We start from the raw sequence: 14,347 nt of genomic DNA, 5'->3' as shown, positions 1-14,347 counted from the left end.
ATATAAAGAAGTTTTACAAGTACTGTCCAAATTTGAGAGAAATCCAACGGCTATAATGAGAGATATGAATTTGTCCATATATGCTGCACAGTACCCACTTCTACAAGGAACGAAACCATGAAGATTCGACTTCAGAAAATAATTGGGACTGTTTGAGAATTCCAAATCAAATCTTCACCAATCAGATTCAGTATTATGATGTTATAAAGTTTCTGTCCAAATTTCAGGTCAATCCAACGGATGGATTAAGAGATATGAATTGTTCAAATTTATTGCACAGAACAGGTTCGAAAACATGATGAAGTGACTTCAGAAAATTACTGGAAATGTTTGACTCGTTCAAATCAAATATTCACCATTCGGATTAAAGATCTGGATGGTTTAAAGCTTTAGTTCAAATTTCAGATCAATCCAACGGTTAGATTGGAAGATATGATTTTTCCACAAAATCCGCTCAGTGCTGGGAAAAAGATGGCAGCGGCGCCGAACACTTTTTTGTCTCTCATTGACTTCTTAACACACGCTCCAAGCACTCAAATCAGATTCAAATCTTTGCCAACTATAAATAGAGGCCATCCAAGTTCATTTGGAGACATCCCAACTCATCTCTTCTCTCCTTTGCAAGCAATTTCTCACTATCAAAGTGTTTGTGTGATATATTTGAGAGTGTTTGTAAAAATAGTTTGTGAGTTGGTTGTGCTATTGTTGTAAACACTTGAGGGTGAAGCCAAGTGTGTTGTGCTATCGTTGTAAGCACTTGAGTGTGAAGCCAAGTGTTGTGTTGAGGCTATCCTTGTAGCCCTTAAGGCCAAGAGTGTTGAGTTGTATCGGCGCGGTGATCGTGTCAAGTTGTAAGGCTATCCTTGGAGCCATCAAGGCCAAGACGTTCGAAGTGCTAGTGGATCCTTGGTTAATCGACTTAACCAAGAAGGAAAGACGTAGACGATTTATCGTCGAACTTCCATAAACATCTCTTATCCCTTTTACTGCTTTATTTACATTACGCATTTATTTACCGCACTTATTATTTGATTGCTTAAGTCTTCCGCTTGCATACTTGCATAATCGCTTTAAATTGCTAAAGTTGCCAATAGAACCTAAATCTCTCTCCTCCCCCCCCCCCCCCCATTAGGTTCTAACAATTGTAAATATCTTTATACACGATATTTGTTATATCTTTAGCATTACTCATTATATAAAGACTAAATTACAAAGAAACAAATATATAGGAACAAAAAAATAATTTTTTAAATAAATTGTAAACTTCTTTATTTATGACATTATAGTCTAGGTACTCTTATATTTAAATTGAAAAATGTACTCTACGAATATTACCAATCAAATATTTATTAGAAAGTGATAAACGCATATATAATTCTAAATTCTCCACGTGAATCTCATGTGCACCTTTCTAGTGTTATCAAAATTAATTACAAGCATATTTATTTATGACATCGTTGTATAGCATATATATCTATTTCGCATTTTTAATAATGTTAATTCTTAGATCTATATAACAATTCCATCATCTCTCTCTTCAAAAGCCTTGAGACCTTGAAAGTAGGGATAACAATTTTTTCCGTGGATTCGAGTCCCCACGGGAAAAACTCGAAACGGGACAAGTTCGGGGTGAATATTCGAGTATGGGTTCGAGTTTGGAGATTTTTAAAAATCTCCGCAACTTATATATTGGGGCGGTATAGGGATGCTATCCCTATCCCAAACCCGTCCCGATAATAATAAAAATAATTAAAATAATAAGAATAATAAAGTGTATAAATATTTTATTTATCAAATTTTATTAAATCTACATGAAATTTTATAAAAATTATAATTAAAAGTATTATTATTCTTAGTTTATATATATATATATTTTTATGTATTATATATAATATATAAGTTTATGATAACATACTTTTTTTTATAACATAAAACTATTATTTGAATTTCATTCATGTTACGTAGATATATAAACTATTATTATTAATCTATGTATATACTTTGTTATTTATTTTGATAAATTTAAGAAAAAAATTTATTCTTAATAAACTTTTGATATATAGTGTTTTATTTAAAATAATAATTTTTTATTGGTAGTGATATTTGTTATTTAAAATATTTTGATTAATTTTAAAAATTAATATTATAATCAAAATTTTTACCCAAAATTTTTAATGTATTTTATCATAAAACTGAATTATAATTTTTTATTATTATATAGTAAAATTTACTAATATCATATACATATATTATAATATAATTTATTAATAATGTATATATTCTCGGGTATTGGGACGGGAATGGAGACTTGGTCCCCGTAGAGATGGGAACGAGGAATCCCGATAAGAAATTATGAAAATCGGGACGGGGATGGGGACGAGGTTTGAATTCGGAGATGGGGATGGAGAAGGTGAAAGTCATCTTTATATATGCCTTTTCTTTGACCTAGAGTAATTTCAGGAAGCATAACGGCTGAGGGGATATTGTTGTTATCAAGCCCAAGTGGGTGACCAAACTTCTGGTGTGCAAGTTTGGATATCGTAGGGTTCTCTTATCTCCATTAGAATCCAATTTTTTTTTCTTGCATTAGGTAGTGTATGAGATTGAATCTAAGAGTACATTTAAGTTTTTTATTCACAAAAATTTCAATTTTTATGAAGAAAAAACTCAAAAGTGTTTCCTATAATCAATTCCAAACACTACCTTAAAGTGAACTATTCCTTTAGAAAGTTCAAATGCATGAGCTGCTGTCAGATCATGTTAAGATAATGGATTTGAGTCTTCTAACTTCACCCTAAAAGTTAGCTCAAGGTGATATACCTACACATATAACTCTCAAGAACTTAATCAAGTTGATATAAAAATTTAACACATCCTTCTCACTCCATGGAATGAACAACGTCTGGAGCGTGAAGTTTTCAAGATATTAACAGGTGACTCATTAAGGCCGCCTTAACAATAACAGTGGATCTGAACTTTGATATCATGTTACAATCATGAACTTGAGCATAAATTCACTCCAAAATCTAGCTCAATGGAGCATCATGATCATCATTGAGTGAATGGAAACGAACAACCATGATCCCCTTTCTCAATATGATATCCGCCATGTTAAAGAAGTTGTTGCTCATTTGAGTAAACTTCAACTTTGTCACTGCAGGTTGTTATTGTAACTTTACTTCAAGTCTTCCATTGGATGTCTGAAGTATCTTGTTACTGTTGAAAAAGGAAATTAATAAGAGAAAGGAGAAAGAAGCTGCGCGGGGAAATCTTCTTCATTGAACTAAAAAAAACTAACTACAAGTATGTACAAACTTTGATATTTATACCTACATTTAAAAATGAAAAACACGCTTTTAGAATACATTTTACAAATTTTAACATTACGCCTAAAGCTTGGTATATGTTCAGAATTCCAAGCTTGGATAATAAATAATGGTGTTGGATTTTTTCTAAAGTCTTTGTGAACACATCTGCTGGTTGATCATTTGTTGAAACATAGGTTGTTTTTATGAGTTTCTCCTGTATTTTCTCTCTCACCAAATGACAGTCTATTTCAATATGCTTTGTTTTTTCGTGCTACAGTGGGTTCACAGCTATTTGCATTGCAGCCTTGTTATCCCAACGATCCAGATAATCTCACATGTTGTTGTAGCCATTGCAATGTACTCTGATTTAGTTGAGGACCTTGATACTGTGGATTGTTTCTTTGTCTTTCAAGATATTATAGAATCTCTTAGTTTTACACAATAACCAATAACAAACTTTCTACTCATCGGACATGTAGCCAATCTGAATCACAATATGCATTCAATGTAAATGAGCTTTGATCAGATAAAAGAATCCCAAATCCTGGTGCATTCTCCAAATACTTCAGAATTCTAATGGTTGTATCCACATGGGAAGTCTTTGGTGCATTCCTAAATTGGCTTAATGCTTGTACAACAAAGCAAATGGCTGGCTGCGTGATGGTCAAATACAACAATCTGCCCACCAATCTTCTGTATTCCCCTGGATTTTTCAGCAATTTATCATCAGTGTTATCTTCCTTGTTATAGTCATCAAGTTCTTTTGAATTCAATTTCAAATTTTGCTCCATAGGTGTTTCAAAAACTTTTTCTCCTGCTAATATTAATTCCAATGCATATTTCCTTTGGTTTAGATAAATCCCTTTCTTGGAATGAGCCACCTCAATTCCCAAAAAATATCTCAAATTCCCCAAGTCCTTAATATGAATCGCTGCATGTAGGTGCTCTTTGAGAGCCAAAATGGAAGCCTCATGATTTCCTGAAATGAAAATATCATCTACATAAACCAGCAACAAAGTGATGAACTCACCATCTTTCTTAACAAACAACGAATGGTCATGCTTGGATTGGCTAAAACCAGCCTTGACCATAATCGAGAAAAACTTCAAGTTCCATTGTCTTGAGGCTTGTTTAAGGCCATAAAGGGATTTGAGGCCAGCCTTGACCATAATCGAGACAAACTTCAAGTTCCATGGTCTTGAGGCTTGTTTAAGGCCATAAATGGATTTGAGTAATCGACAAACTTTGGTTTCTCCTAACTCCCTTTGATTACCAAATCCTTGAGGAATGGCCATGTAAATCTCCTCGTCAAGATCACCTTGCAAAAAAGCATTGGTGACATCCATTTGATACAAGGGCCATTTCAAAATAGCAGCAACACTTAATAAGAAACGAACAGTTCCAATCTTAGCCACAGGGGAAAAATTAGGGCTAATTGCATTAATTTCCCTTGTGAAAAGTCTTAAAATCATAAAGCCCCATAAAAATATTAAAAGACTAATGCATCCCTCACTTTTTTAAAATGTAGCATATTTCACCCCTATGTTATACAAACTTGGGCATATTTATACCTTCTCATAGGGGTTTTTATGCTAATTTTTTTAAAACATAGGGTCTAACATGCTATTAATTTAATACAGGGTGTTTTATGCCTTTTACACTTTTCATAGGGGTGTGGATGCAATTAGCCCGAAAAAAATATCGTGATAATCAATTCCTGGAAGTTGTGTGTAGCCTTTGAAAACAAGACGAGCTTTAAACTTATCTATACTGCCATCCAGATGATATTTAACTTTATAGACCCATTTATTTCCAATAACAGATTTATATACCAGGGGAAGTGAAACAATATCCCAAGTCCGATTGGCTTTCAAAGCTGCAATTTCTATATCCATAACTGATTGCCAACGATCAGCCATTGCCTCATGATAACTCCTAGGTTTCTTAATATGGGATATGGAGGACAAAAAAGCCTGAAAGGATGGAGATAAATGGGAATATGATACGTAATTACCAAGAGAATACATCAAAGAAGCATAATTTATAATGGAGGGACACGTGTAGTCACTGGACCATATAGGAGGTTTAGATAGGTGAGACGAACGCCTGAATTCCAGATTAGGTGCTAAATTTTTAAGATTTGGATCAGTATCTTCAGGTGGAATCGAGGATGGAACTATAGATGAACTAGGAACAACATGATTAGTCACAGGGACAGAATGAAAAATGGGAGAATTGTCTTTCTTGTATGAAAAAGGAAAGATATACTCATGAAAGGAGACATCACGTGACACAAAGAATCTGTTGGAACTTAAATCGAAAACTCTGTATCCCTTTTGAGAAGTAGATTATCCAATGAAGACACATTGAGACGCCCGACGAGAGAACTTATGACCTCGAGGAAAAATGGAGGCATAACATAGACAACCAAAGACACGAAGATGAGAGTATGAAGAAACTCGACTCAAAAGCTAGCTCAAGAGAGGAGATTTTCCCTTGTCTATATTAAAGGCTTCCATTCTATTTACCCAACTGATGTGGGACAAACTTAACTCACCAACACACCTCTCGCACGACCATAAATGAAATAATTGGAACGTGAAGACATTAGCGGGTGACCCAACTATGGGACGGGTGTACCCAATTATGGGCAGTCCAACACATAACGGTGGAACCTGAGCTCTGATACCATGTTGAAAAAGGAAATTAAAGAAAGGAGAAAGAAGCTACGCGGGGAAATTTTCTTCATTGAACTCAAAAAAACTAACTACAAGTCCGTACAAACTTTGATAATTATACCTACATATAAAAATGAAAAACATGTTTTTAGAATACATTTTACAACTTTTAACAGTTACATTTTTGGTGATATGATACTTGAGGCTTGTTTTACTCCACTTTGGCTTGCCTTCGGTTAAAGAGTAAAGAGAACTTAAAGGCATATGTTCGTTCTTGGGGTGAAGAAATGTACTCCGACGTTCCACGTCTAAGTGATGATATGGTGCTGGCATCGAGAACTCGTGTTTTTTTATGACAGATTCTAAGGGGTCATAAAAAATAATAAAATGTACGTGTACATTGAGTTTACTCATTGTAGTTGAAAATTACAAAATTATTCTTATATTTTTTTAAAAAAAAACTCTTTCAAAAATGTATTTGAGATAATTTTATAATTGCAAATATAATGTATAAACTAATGTGTAACTCTCATTATGCATGAAATATTTCCCTAAAAAATAGGATGGTCACGATAAAAATCGTGAGCTTTGATCTAATTTTTTTTTATCAATGAACGTCTTTGGACACAAATAAAGAAATAATATTTCTCTGGCATCATTTATGACAAATTTTAATAATGAATGCAATTCTCACATTTAAATAATGGACGACGATTACTATGAAATTAAGTAGTGTTTGCAACTTTTAAAAACAGTGATTATAGATTTTTTCTTCACAAATTTGTTAAAAAAACATCCATACTCACTTATTTTTATAAGTTGTAAACTCTTAAACCTCGATTAACCTGTGATGTAGACTAATAAAATCACACCTAAATTAGGAAGATTCGGGGTGAACGCGCGGTGAATGCCTTTAAATTCTTTTTACGTACGTATGTGGCTATCGAATTTGTTAAAAATTGTTTATGTGGTGGACGAGTATGATGATAAATATTTTAGAAGGAAAATTGCATATGAGTTGTGAATTAATTTTTTTTTTTAAAAAAAATATTACGTGATCTTTCAAAAATCCATTTCATCGTTTGCAGCTACCACATAAGTACGTACTTTCAGCTTAAAAAGCTGTACTCCTGCGAAAAAAAGAACCAAAAGTGAAAAATACAAATTCATTGTTAAAAGCATCAAAAATAAATAAAATGCATATACAAAAAAAAAAATTGTAATTTTCCCTCGACAAATCTAACTCATAATTAAAATGTATTATATCTTCTTACTTTTTTTAATACAATTTTTAAGGCTTACATTTTGAATATCAAATAGGCGTACGTGCTCGAACGTTCTAATACTAATAATGTAAATAACACATTGAATCAAATACAAACAAACCAAAAAAAAAAAAAAAAAACTAAACATGGCATTATATATATTATATATATCAGTAACAAATTTGGTTCCAAATTTATATACCACACTAGTTCAAAAAAATAAAATAAAAAATTATACCACATGTTTTTGACGCCTTTAATGTCATCTTTGTGCAGACTTTTCAATCGTCTTTCGTTTCTGCTATGAGCAAGCCCGACTGCATGTCCCAATTCATGAAGCCCAATAAAATGGTGAAGAAATTACAAAGACACTCTTGTAGCCAATAAGTGGATTAATTTGATGATCTACATATCAACAATTTGGGTCGTCGTCCTAAATCTTGTTGGAAGGACTACTTGTTTACTTGAAGGCTTTTGAAGGCAATTATTGAGCCAAAGAGCCGAACTTTTCAGGGTTCTTTTCAGTCCATTTTAGTAGTCCACGTGGCAGAACCCGAACCGCACGGTGTAGCCATTATCCCACTCAAAATTATCCAGAAAAGACCATGCGAAATACCCTTTGACATTCACACCATGTCTGCAAATTATATATTATAATTTGCATTAGCATTAATACCGTTAATAAAATATTTAGGGAAACTGCAATTTTGGTCTTGTATCTTTGTTACTTTGCGATTTTGGTCCTCTATGTTTTCATATTTCAGTTTTAGTCCTGTATGTTTCGATTTTTTACAATTTCGGTTCTTTTTCTTCGAAAATGCTAACGTGGCATTGTACACGTCAACTCTACATCAGCACTGCATTGGTGCCACATCAGCGCCACATCGAAAAAAGACTAAAATTGCCAAAAAAATAAAGATATCGGACTAAAACTAAAATCTGAAAATGTATATATAGGACCAAAATCTCAAAGTGAAAAACATACCGAACGAAAAAAATAATTTTTCCAAATATTTATAATATTCTTTTATATATATATATGTATATATATATACTCACGCTATAGCCTCTCTAACAGCTCGAAGATGTCGATTGTGAAAATTTATTCTCTTTAAATCTTCGGTATCCTCTGTGAAGTTTCCACTGCTGGGGTCAGCTATGCCTGAACATTACATTATATTATCATAACTCAGCTTAAATACAAAGGAAAGTGTTAGCAAATATTAGCAAATATTATTCTATTTATTCTCAATATTTGTATAGATCTACCATTATCTTTTTACCTTGTAAAGTGCGTTATAAGTTAGAGAGTTATTTTGTATATATCTTTACGTCTTATAGGAACACTACTGTATCTATTTATACGCCGGTTGAGATCAATAATATTATTGAAGTTTCATAAATCCTATATGGTATCAGATTTTCCCTAGGCTACGCCGTACACCCTAGTAGCCGCCGCCAGCCACCACTCACCCACCCGCGGCCCAACCCCACCCTCATGGCCGAAACTACTATCTCCACCGTCCCACCACCATCTCCTTCACCCTTAATCTCCATCAATTCTACTGCCCAAATTCCCCTCAAACTAACCTCCAACTATCCGACATGTCACCTCCAATTCCGCTCTCTTCTCATCGGTTATAACCTCATGGGATTTGTTGATGGCTCCAAACCCTCTCCACCGCCCACTCTCACAAAAGATGACGTCACCAGCCCCAATCCTGACTATTCACTTTGGGTTCGTCAGGATCAACTTTTACTCAGTTTCATCACTGGCTCTCTCACGCCAACTCTTATTCCCTTCATTGCCGCATCTACAACCTCGTTTAATGCTTGGTCAACACTGGCCAAGACATATGCTTCCCCCAGTCGTGGTCGCATCTTACAGCTCAAAAATCAACTTGCCAACCCAGTAAAGGGTTCCAAATCCATCAATGACTTCATGCATGGCATCAAGGCTATTGTTGATGCTCTCGCTCTCATGAATGTCTCACGTGATCCCAAGGATATTACACTCAAAATCCTCCATGGCCTGGACGATTCCTACACAGAACTCTCCCATGCCATCCAAGCTCGAGACAAACCGATCTTGTTTGATGAGCTTCATGAGAAGTTAGTCAACTTTGAGGCTCAAACACTGCTTCGGCAATCTGTCGTGCCTGGCCCTGTTGCTGCCTTTCCTGCCTCTCGCTCCACCAGGTCTCCCCATGCTGCTACATACCACGGTCCAGCACGCCCATCTGGCTCTGCACGCTCCAGAGAGCCGCGCGCACCCACCCCGTGGACACCACGACCACCGTCAGCCTCCACTGTCTCTTCATCGCGGCCCTACCTTGTTCGCTGCCAGCTTTGTGGCACTACGGGACACTCTGCAAAGAGCTGTCCCAACTTTCAATATATGCCCTGGACTCCGCAACCGTCATTGGCTCCTCCTCCAGCATATACACCTCCCCATGCTCACACTGTGTCACACTCCTTGCCCCTGCCTTCCTCTACTGAATGGCTCCTTGACTCTGGTGCCTCTCACCATGTCACCACAGATTTGGCCAATCTGTCGCTTCACACGCCCTATGCTGGGTCCGACTCCATGACGTTGGAAACGGAGCTGGTTTGCTTATTTCTCACACTGGTTCCCTTTCCTTACCTACTTTTTCTTCCCCCTTATTGCTTACTAATGATCTGTGTGTACCCTCCATGCAAAAAAACCTCCTTTCGGTCGCTCAACTTTGTAGCAATATTAATGTTTCTGTCACGTTTTTTTCCTCCTCCTTTCAGGTGCAGGATCTTCGCACGGGGGCACTCCTCCTCATGGGACCATGTAGGCAAGGCACGTACGTTTGGCCGGGCACCATCTCCTCCCTCGCCGCCCCTCTCGCACTCACTGCCACATCCGCCTCTCTATCCTTGTGGCACTCCCGCTTAGGTCATCCCTTGTCTGCCATTATTCGTCACCTAGTTAACTCCAAAGTTTTTCCTTTGTCGTCAAATTGTTTTCCGCATTTTCATTGTAATTCTTGCTATATTAATAAAAGTCACAAATTACCATTCTACGAGTTTAGTCTTACATCCTCCCACCCCCTCGAATTAATTTTCTCCGATGTGTGGTTCTCTCCTGTTGTTTCCATGGACGGATATAAATACTATGTCATTTTGTTGATCACTTCACCAAATATGTTTGGCTTTATCCTCTAGCACGTAAATCTGATGTATTATCTGTGTTCACAACATTCAATTCCCTGGTAGAAAATAAATTTCAAAGTAAAATTATCACCATTTACACTGATAATGGTGGGGAGTTTCTGGCTCTCCGTCCCTTTCTCTCCACCAAAGAAATTTCTCATCGTACCACTCCACCTCACACCTCGCAGCATAATGGGTATTCTGAGCGTCGACATCGCCACATTGTCGAAACCGGTCTTACACTCCTTCACCATGCCTCTCTCCCATCCACCTTGTGGCCCTTTGCCTTTGCTGTCGCCACCTATACGATTAATCACATGCCCAAGTCCAATCTCTCTATGACCTTCTCCTTTGAAAAATTATTCGGTCATTGTCCAAATTTTCAAAAACTCCGTGTCTTTGGGTGTCTGTGTTATCCCTGGTTACGCCCTTACAATAAACACAAGCTCGAGCCAAAATCTCGTCCCTGTGTCTTTTTAGGTTACTCCGTCACTCAAAGTGCATACTTGTGTTTTGATCCTGTGTCTCTTAAAACACTTGTCTCTCGCCATGTCAACTTTGAAAAGTCTGTCTTCCCCTACCCTACCTTCCTCTCCACGTCTGACTCCGGTTGTTCCACAATCCCTTCCGCACCACCACCTACTATTCCGTCAATCCTACCTCTTGTGGTTCCTCCGCCTTCCGCCGTGGTCTCGCCTACTGCCCTGAACCAATTTAATTTGTAGGCTAGCTAATCATATATACATATATATATATATACATATATATATATATATGTGTGTGTGTGTGTGTGTATATATATATATTTATTGAGTAAGTCTAATGTAAAACGGTCTAATGGATCCGTAACACACGTTGAATTAAACAATCTATGTTTATATGAAAAATAATATGGGTCAAATAGCTAGCTAGGAAATCTGTTTCACAATATTAATCCGAGAGACATGTAAGTGATATTTATATTTATACCATTTTCTGTGATGTAAATATTTGGATTGTTGTATCTCTCTTTGGTATAGTTCAAAAGATCGAGCAGTCCCCTTGGGTACACATAGAAGCTGGGAAGTCCCGTCTGTAATGAAAGTCGTCATTAGTAATCGAAACATATTATAAAACGTATCGGGTCGAAATTAAACAAATTAATTAATAAGCCCAGTACTTTAAATAAAATATTTCTCATAATTTGAATATATAATTTAATTAATTAGTACCGGTTCACCAATGAGCTCTCCATTGATATCAGCTGTCATAGTATTATATAAGAACAAAAGACAATAAATCATTTTAGTGTATAGTTATCAAATAAATTAATTAAGACACATAATTTAATTTATCGGTACGTACGTGAGAGACGGGCCATATTATCTGTAGTGCTGCTGACATTGACGCGGCCAATATCAATGTAATTGGGAAGATGAGCTGCGTAAATCCCTGTATAGTAGTTCAACCCCAAAAAGTCGAAAGACCCTTTCAGCCCCGCCGCTTGGTCGTCGCTGAATTCCGGCAGTCTCTTCCCTAGAATTTGTCGCATAATCGTCGGATATTGGCCGTATACCAAAGGATGCATAAACCTGAATTAAGTACATGCACAGTCAATTTGCAGAGTACGTACTTTGTGATTTAAAAATACGAATTATATGTATATATTATATATGATGTTAATCATTTGCAACGTAACTCACCATCCATACATAAAATCAAGAGCTCGTTGCGCAGCATTAACATCGAGTATGCTAGTGGAGTAGGGCACAAACCAATGTGACACGAGAGTCACCCCAATTTGCCCTTTCTGAATTGGCTGTTATAGCAAAAAAAAATTAAAATACAATCATCATTTTACTAGCTAATAATTATATTCTATAAATATTCAGTACTAAAATAATTATATATATTATATTGTACAAACTACAAACTATATACAATATATATGTGTATTAGTTACCTGGTATTTTTGTTTGTATAGATTAGAAGCTTCTGAATGGCAAAGAAGAAGATGGTGAGCCACAACATAAGGCTCGGTGGCCGAGTTCCCATGTTGGCAATTGGCCCAAGGAGAACACCTCCCAGGTGCGAGGTTACCGACGATTCCGCCGTCGTATCCACCATTGGCGAATGTGAAGGGCTCGTTCAGTGTGATCCAGTTCTTCACTCGGTCTCCAAACTCGTTGAAGCAAATCTCCGCAAAATCTTTAAAATCATCTCTGAAATATATATACATGATATTACAACACATGCACATAATTTTCATTTCAAATTAATCTAGTACATGTATAATATATAATATACATAGAATTAATTATATATATCATCGATAACATACACAATTTTAGGACTTAAAAATCCTCCATACTCGTCTTCTAGTGCTTGAGGAGGATCCCAATGGAATAGAGTCACGAATGGAGCTATCCCTGTACATGCATGCAGTTCATCAATTTATCCGAATCGATGATCAGCTAGCTAGCTTATTATATAATTAAACTATAAATAATATTCAAGATCGTGAAATTAATTAATTAGCTAGATATATATCAGTACTCACCATTTGCAAGCAGCTCATTGAAGACATCGTTGTAAAAGGCAATTCCTTCCTTGTTCACTCCCCCACTCAGCTTACCGTCTGATATTTCATAATTTGAAATCATATATATATATATCATGCAAATCAAATATATATATATATATAGGAATTTTTAGCTGCCTAATCATGTTTCCCCACTTGGTCCGCGACCAATAAAACCCACCACTAAAACCCACTACCGGGTTTTAGTGGTCGCGGACCAAGTGGGAAAACATGGTTGGGCAGCTGAGCATTTTTCTATATATATATGTGTGTGTGTGTGTGTGTGTGTGTGTGATTACATATAATGTGTGATCGGATGAACTTTACTCGGTAATATCCGAGGCCAAGAAATAGACATTCTGAATGCATCGAGTCCTATGGACTTCATCAGTTTCACATCATCCTGCATTAATTCATTTGAATCAGATCATGCAGATGATTACTTATATATATATTTTTGAGAAAATGGAATTCGAATTATTGATTCATACCTTATACAGATTATAAAAATCAATGGCGACGTCTCCGTTACTCCCATTGGATATTTTCTCTGGAAATCTATGGGTGAAAGTGTCCCATATACTAGCTCCTTTACCACCTTCAAATGCACCACCTTCGTACTACATACATATATATATATATATATGTATAGATAGGTCGATCCCCATGCATTATAAATAAATACGAGAATTAATTAAAGATTCACATACGTACGTACGCATGCATGCATATTATATTAATATATATAGTATACATACTTGGTAGGCAGAAGAGGCAGTTCCGAATACAAAAGCAGGTGGGAAGCTACTGCGACTGAAGTTGGATAAATCGTAAGAATTATTGAATCCAAAAGTTAATGATACTGAGCACATTAGAGAGAACACAAACAATATATTTTCCATATGTTTTAATTTAATATTTATTACTCACGCCAGCCACAAATTATGTATATATATATATATATGGGAATTGAATTGACGCTGCATGCTCCTTATATTTATATATATATATATATATATATATATATATATATATATAGGTATAATAGGATACATAACTCATGCCACGTACAAGAATCGGACCACCTGCCTTACAAGCAAATTTCTAGCCTCCCAAAAGTTGCGTCTCTTTTCGGGTGAGTGTTGATGTACAAAGTTCTTCTTCGGAAATTGACTAGAGATCGAATATATCAACCTCAATAAAGTCAAATACAAGTTGGATCCTCTCACCAATTGTACGCAAATAAAATAGAGAAAGCTGCGGTTCAAATAAAATAGAGAAAACTGTGATTCAAACTACTAATTGAAATAACCAAGTAACGTTTGGTTGGTGGTTGATTGATTGAGTTCGAATTTA

The 14,347-nt window shown here is 35.9% G+C and overlaps 1 protein-coding gene across 1 annotated transcript; it reads right to left on the bottom strand.

The window, feature by feature from the left end:
- Window positions 1-7,782: 7,782 nt before the first annotated feature.
- Window positions 7,783-13,394, bottom strand: LOC140880993 (beta-glucosidase 12-like). The gene is made up of 10 exons (XM_073285930.1): window positions 13,319-13,394; window positions 12,971-13,048; window positions 12,752-12,839; window positions 12,374-12,632; window positions 12,114-12,229; window positions 11,776-12,002; window positions 11,643-11,674; window positions 11,401-11,503; window positions 8,311-8,413; window positions 7,783-7,888 (listed from the first exon to the last, which is right to left on the bottom strand). The coding sequence occupies exons 1-10, from the start codon at window positions 13,377-13,379 to the stop codon at window positions 7,783-7,785; spliced, it is 1,173 nt and encodes a 390-aa protein (XP_073142031.1). The 5' UTR covers window positions 13,380-13,394.
- Window positions 13,395-14,347: the final 953 nt, after the last annotated feature.

Source organism: Henckelia pumila, chromosome 2 (assembly GCF_033568475.1).
Source record: "Henckelia pumila isolate YLH828 chromosome 2, ASM3356847v2, whole genome shotgun sequence".
Lineage (NCBI taxonomy): Eukaryota > Viridiplantae > Streptophyta > Magnoliopsida > Lamiales > Gesneriaceae > Henckelia > Henckelia pumila.
Note: the sequence above shows the minus strand (reverse complement) of the source record. Positions and strands in the feature narration are given on the sequence as shown.

Coding starts and splice junctions, on each gene's coding strand:
- LOC140880993 (XM_073285930.1), bottom strand. CDS start 13,379: ATGAAGTCCATAGGACTCGATGCATTCAGAATGTCTATTTCTTGGCCT. Junction 12,003..12,113: donor CTTGATTTTATGTATGGATG/GTGAGTTACGTT, acceptor TACTTAATTCAG/GTTTATGCATCCTTTGGTAT. Junction 8,414..11,400: donor TATTTACATCACAGAAAATG/GTATAAATATAA, acceptor TGTAATGTTCAG/GCATAGCTGACCCCAGCAGT.